The sequence below is a fragment of the Epinephelus fuscoguttatus genome, linkage group LG15, assembly GCF_011397635.1.
Source record: "Epinephelus fuscoguttatus linkage group LG15, E.fuscoguttatus.final_Chr_v1".
NCBI classification, from domain to species: domain Eukaryota; kingdom Metazoa; phylum Chordata; class Actinopteri; order Perciformes; family Serranidae; genus Epinephelus; species Epinephelus fuscoguttatus.
Genome location: NC_064766.1, coordinates 16,483,226 through 16,489,225, shown reverse-complemented (window position 1 = coordinate 16,489,225; position 6,000 = coordinate 16,483,226). Strand labels below are relative to the sequence as shown.

Below are 6,000 nucleotides of genomic sequence, written 5' to 3'. Positions count from 1 at the left end.
ATTGCTCTGCTGATTAAGGATTGGAGGATTATTGGATAAGCACGTGAAATAGTGTTTTTGTGTATGGTGGGGCCTCCTTCACTATTATATCTCTCTACATGTTAAATCTGATCAACAGATTAATCAGAGATAAAAGTATTTATAGGTGGTTGCTTTAATGATTTTGTATCAGCTTGTTCAGGGTCTTCAAGCAATATAATGTTTACACTGAAATATGTTAAATATTCAAACCCAGCCCTCACATTGTTTATGTCTCCTTTTTTTTAACATTGAATGGAAAATTTTTTAGATGCCTTGTGCATCATTTTTCTGTGCATTGCCCCAATACGCATCCTGAAATATTAGGTATCACTAGAAAATGTTTTGTTCTAGAATTTAAGATGATGTAGTGTATATCTAAAACAATGTTTTCCTGTACAGCATGAATATGTGCTGACTGACCTACCAGGCAGAGCAGTGAGTTTTAAAGGAAAACTCCACTGATTTTACACATCAAAATCTGTCTACAGGTCTCAGGGAGCAGCCTACTACTGCATTTAATCTCTGCAAACAGACATCTGCATATGGTAAAATGGTAAATGGACTGTGCCTTACTAGTCTTCCGACTACTCAAAGCGCACGTCACATTCACACTCTGGTGGATGAGGCCACCATACATGGTGCCACCTGCTAACCACTCACACACTGAGGGAACAGCCATCGGGAGCAATTTAGGGGCCAGTAGCTTGCCCAAGGATACTTTGACATGTGGACTTAAGGAGCCAGGGATCTACCTGCCAATCCTCCAACTGGCGGACAGCCCACTCTACCTCAGAGCCACAATATGTGTGCAGAATCTGTAGGCAACAGGACAAGATGATGGTATCAACAGTGTTCTGGTTTCTATTTGCAGTCTGAGTAGTACTGACCAATCATATTTGAACAGAAGGTAAAGAGTCTGTGTGGAGACGCAGGACATTTTTGCCGAAATGTATTCTCGGAACCCATCAGTTATTGTCTGACCACGGTTAGCTTCATGTTAGCCTTTTTTTATCTGAATTTGATCTGTATTCATATGCAGATATGTGTTTGTAGAGATTAGCTGAAATGGCTGGTGCACACAAGACCGAAATACCGGCCTCTGCCCCCAGAGGCTTATCGTTGTAAGATGATAGCCGATGGATTCCGAGACTGATGAATTTGTGAAAAAGGATGTATAAACCAGCAACAGATGGAGCTGCGCTAAATCTGATAAATTGCCTGCAGTGATGTCACTTGAGTCAGCGTCAGTTGGTGCCGAGAAGTTTGAAATAAACAAATCTGAGGGTATGCTGATAGAAAGAGGTGAAGTTGCCAGACTTCTATAGCTCGCTCCTTATCTCTGCTCCAGGCTGTATTAGCATAACACACTCAAATCTTTGACTTAACTATTGGGAGTCAAGTTGCATCGTGGATAATGTAGTCATCAAGTTTTGACAAGGAAGCAAAATGTGAAAAATATCAAAATCTCAGGATCTGCTGCATTGATTTTGATGGTTTTTTTTTTTAAAGATGTTATGAGTCTGACAGTTTTAGGAATGCAGCTCTAGTCTGTGGAGTGCTCCTTTAAGGGATACTAGTTCTTTAACTGTGGTAAAATTCCCATCAGGAAACCATGTTTACAAATGTTCTTCTGTCTGTTTATTCTATCTGTTCTTTCTTCTGAGCTCAAACAGGATCTTATTGTTTATTTGAAAAGCAACTCACATTATGTAACTCACAATTTTAGGTAAAAACTGATCCTCCGTAATCATGATTTGAAATTGACAGTATCATAAATGAAAGAGAAGTAGACTTTGTGTTTTTGTGCAGATGCCTTCAGTGTTTAAAGATGGGGAGGCCTATAACACAGTTGGCTCAGTGTCAGGGTGGCTGACTGGATGAGTGAAGAGGAGATAGAGACTCTCGCCTCAGGGTCAAAAGATCAGAGAGACAAAACAGCAAAGAGGCACAAGCTGAAAGAGACAGAGGGCTGGAAACTCAAGGCCAAGGTCTCTCTCTCTCTCTCTCTCTCTCTCTCTCTCTCTCTCTCTCTCTCTCTCTCTCTCTCTCTCTCTCTCTCTCACACACACACACACACACACACACAGGTGTCTGGGAGGGAAAAGGCTCTGTGAAGCTGTGTTGTAGTTCCTTCCTTCAGGCAGGCTCATGATGAGAGGGTGAATAATCTGAGAGACATGGACAACAGAAATGTGCAGCATTCATCATGAATGATAACAAACAGGAAGTTGGACATGAATGAAAAGATTGAAAACTCAACAGTAAAGGCTCAGTGTGTTCCCAGGACAACGTTACCCCTCATTAATCCCAAGATTTTTTGATTACCCCTTTACTGCTCTATCTGTGTAAACCATTTCAACAGCCCCATATCACTGCAACAACAACCCTTATATTTTACCATGTTTGAGCCAGTATACATTCAGTGTCATATTATCATATCATATTATCTGGGGGTTTTTCATTTTGGGACTCGTGCACACAAACCTGCATGGTTGCAAACAACCCAGACAACAAAAACCTTAGATTTTCTGATGTAAAGTTGAGTTTCAATTCACTTTTCATTTTGAAGATTTTGCTTGTAAAATCTAATTGTTATGTTTAATTTAAAATAATGTGAAAACATACAGATTTGGCACTACGATGTTATGATGATGTGATGTTGTTTTGCTTTGCAAGTTTGTATTTGAGGTACTAAGAGAATTCAAAGTTATTTCAGTTTATCTGAACATATTTTAAGACTCAAAAAATTTCAACAGTTCAGCTGCTGACCAACACACCTTGTTCACATGGGCAACTTTTTGCAGTGTGCACCTAACGGGAGAAAACTTCCACACACTCCACGCCCCTAAAATCCGTACGGAGGCGGGGGTGAGTCCAGTTTCTGAACACACGTACAAACACTCCTCCAGGGCGCACGGAGGACGCGCGTAAAAGCAACCGAGCTGCTCCATTTCAACAGTGAACCACAGCGTTGAACTCCTCCAGAGTTGTAAAGTTTGGACTCTCCTTCCTTTTCTATGTGCGACTCTTTGTTTTGAACCAGGTGCATCGGAGGGTTTTATCCTCTGTAGAGAACCGGAGGTGTGTTTCCTATGATGCTCGGATATCTCAGGAGTATTTGCTCCACGCTTTGGATACATAATGTGAGGATTTGTGTCGGAATCAATAAGGACGCTGCGTAAAGGAAAAGCCGATCTCCCCAGTGTGACCAGTGAAGCTCGTTTCAGTCCCCCCAGAGAGCGGAATGGGGCCGTCATCTACACTGCTCCTCGTTGCTTTTTTGGGTAAGAAACTTTTCCATGAATTGACTTTGATCCACGAAGTGCAGCAAGTGTGGAGGTCTGAGTGGAAACATGTTTGACTCCACGTGTGCATGCAAAACACAGTGCGTAAACAGCCTGTTATAGAAGCGCTGCTGCACAAACCATAAAGAAGGATGACATCATCCATATTATTAATGCATTTTTAGAAAGTGCAGTGGATTTTAAAATGTTTACTACTTCTTCTGTAAAGCATAAATGTCAGATAGGAACCTGACATGCCCCTCTTCACCTCTGCACACCTGTTTACCGTCATGGCTGTGTGTGTTTGTGTCCAACAGGACTAATAGTGATAATATTTTCCGGCTAAGTTATCCCTTATGCCACAGTGATGAACATGTTTGAAGGCTAAAAGGCAATAAAAAGCTTCCCCCAGGGCTGCAGGGCAGATGAAAGCACGGGGAGTTAAGAGCCACTTAAAACATCCATTCCTGATGAAAACCCTGTCTGAGCAGCAGAGGATTATGGGACTGCAGTTGACCCAATCCATCTGCTGGCAGTGACAGTGGAAGGCAACATTTGGCTGCGACTTCAAATGACTGGGTTGAGATAAAACGATATTTTTGAGTCCACTTATCCTTAAGTGTGTTTAAGTGAATGCAACATTCAATTAAGTGGTGTGTTATTGCAGCCTTTCCTAGTGGCAATGAAAATGCACTGTCAGCCTAGATTAGTGTGCGCAGTAAATTTACAGGGGGAGAGAGAAAAAACCTCGGTGAGAATTTAGGAGAGTCAAATAGCAAAGTTTATGAAAGACAGGAAGAAACATGGAGCAGCAGCTGTAGGTCACCTTTTTACTCATATGAGACTTCTGCTGGGCCTCGATGGGGTCTGTAAGTTTTATTACATAAGCAAATATTCAGCATTTTACAAACTGTTTGCTCAACTAATATCCTATCTCACAAATTTTTATGTTCATCTTGATGTTAGATTGATAAAAAGTGAAGATATGTGTAAGTTGCTCTCGAATTTTAGTCACTGCCAGTACATAAAGTAGACAAAATGTTATTAAAAAACAACACCATTTAATCATTGTTATCACAAGTACAAACTAGAACTTGACTGATATCTTATGTCTGAGGCTAAAACCGATATTGGTAGAGCTCTGATATGGACTGAGTAGTGCTGTCAAAAGTATTGATTGATCCATACATATCAATTCTGAATATTTGAAACAGATTCAATACTCATTTTCCGCAGCATCGATACACCAGGATCAGTAGTTCTTTCTTGCTCTCATTGTTAACGTTTACCACAGTCAGTCTGTCATTCTCTGCTACTAAACAAGAAAGGGAAAGTTGTCGTCTTCATCTTATAGCCTTGTTATATTTACCTTTTAATAAAAAATTTAAATTGTATGCCCTCAAAATCAGTCTTCCTCAACGGTATTAAATATTGATATTTTTCAAGGTACTGTATAAATGTTAGAAATTCTGATATTGTAACAGTCCTAGTACTGAGGACTGATATTTGACAGTTAAATAATTAAACTTGACTAAGATCACATTCAATTTTAACAAGTAAGCTTCACGGGAAATTTGGTTTATTAGTCATTATCAATAAATGTTTTTAATGTCCATTAACACATACAAATACAGGAAAATGTACTATATGAAGAGAAAGTTTAATGCACCATGTATCATGTGTATATTCAGCCATATGTTTTGTTGATTTGTTGCATATATGTAACTAACAAAACACAAAATTTAATATGTTAATGGATTTGCTACTGTGCGGGTCAGATTTTTTTAAATGGGCGTATAAAACCATCTTAACAAAAGAAATACTACACTGCCACTTTAAGGCGATATCGGCTGATGACATCAGCCTGCTAATACATCAGTCTCGCTCTGATACTAACGCTACCACAGCTGAGGTCTTGTTAGGCTGAGCGACACTTACCATCATGTTTCAGTGTGATCAACACTGTGATGTTTGAGTTTTCAAAGAAACACGAGACAACTAACATAACTCCAAGTAGTAAGTGCTGCAGGTTTAATTGCAGAGGCATCAGCGTGGAAATAAGCAAAATAACATCATATCAAGGGAACAAGAAAGATTCCTAGAAATCATGTCAAGATAAGTTTGACAAACGGAGACAAACTGCAGCAGCACAAAGAAAATGTGGTCACAAGTTCAAATAAACCAACAGGGGGAAGACAGAGGAAAGACAGATGGAGGGGATACAAATGATGCTAATCGTCAGGCAGCCCAGCGTGTCCCACTTCTGTCTCCGCAGTGTCTCAGTGGTGATTCATTCAGTCGGGAAGGAAGACGTCAAAATCTTTTTGAGAATAGCAACACAGCGCCAGGAGAATATTCTTCAGTCCTGCAGGAAAAGTGCTGATAGTGAAGAATGAACCTTTGACAAAATGATCTCACCTCCAGGTCCATTTAGTAGCTGCTCTTGGACCTTCAGTCATGTCACATGATCTTCATCAACAGCTTGAGTTTGTCACAGAATTGAAGCTCAAATTCCCATTTTTTTCTGACCACTCTATAGCTCCAGAAAAGCTACTAAATGCACTTTGAGATGAGACTGAATGGGCCCTGTTAGTGTACACTTTGCATTTTAGTTAATGTGGAATGTTACTTGTGTCATGAAACGTAAACAAGAATTATTTTCTCAGAGTTTTTTAAAGGTTAATATGATTTTTAG

General features: G+C 39.9%; 1 protein-coding gene across 1 annotated transcript in view; it reads left to right on the top strand.

Annotated features, from left to right (window-relative positions):
* The first annotated feature begins 2,923 nt into the window (after positions 1-2,923).
* The window catches only part of LOC125902627 (protein APCDD1-like), a 33,586-nt gene continuing 30,509 nt past the window's right edge, over positions 2,924-6,000 (top strand). Inside the window, exon 1 of the mRNA XM_049599123.1 lies at positions 2,924-3,305. Coding sequence (XP_049455080.1) covers positions 3,266-3,305 — 40 coding nt within the window. The 5' untranslated portion in view covers positions 2,924-3,265. The remainder of the gene's footprint in view (positions 3,306-6,000) is intronic.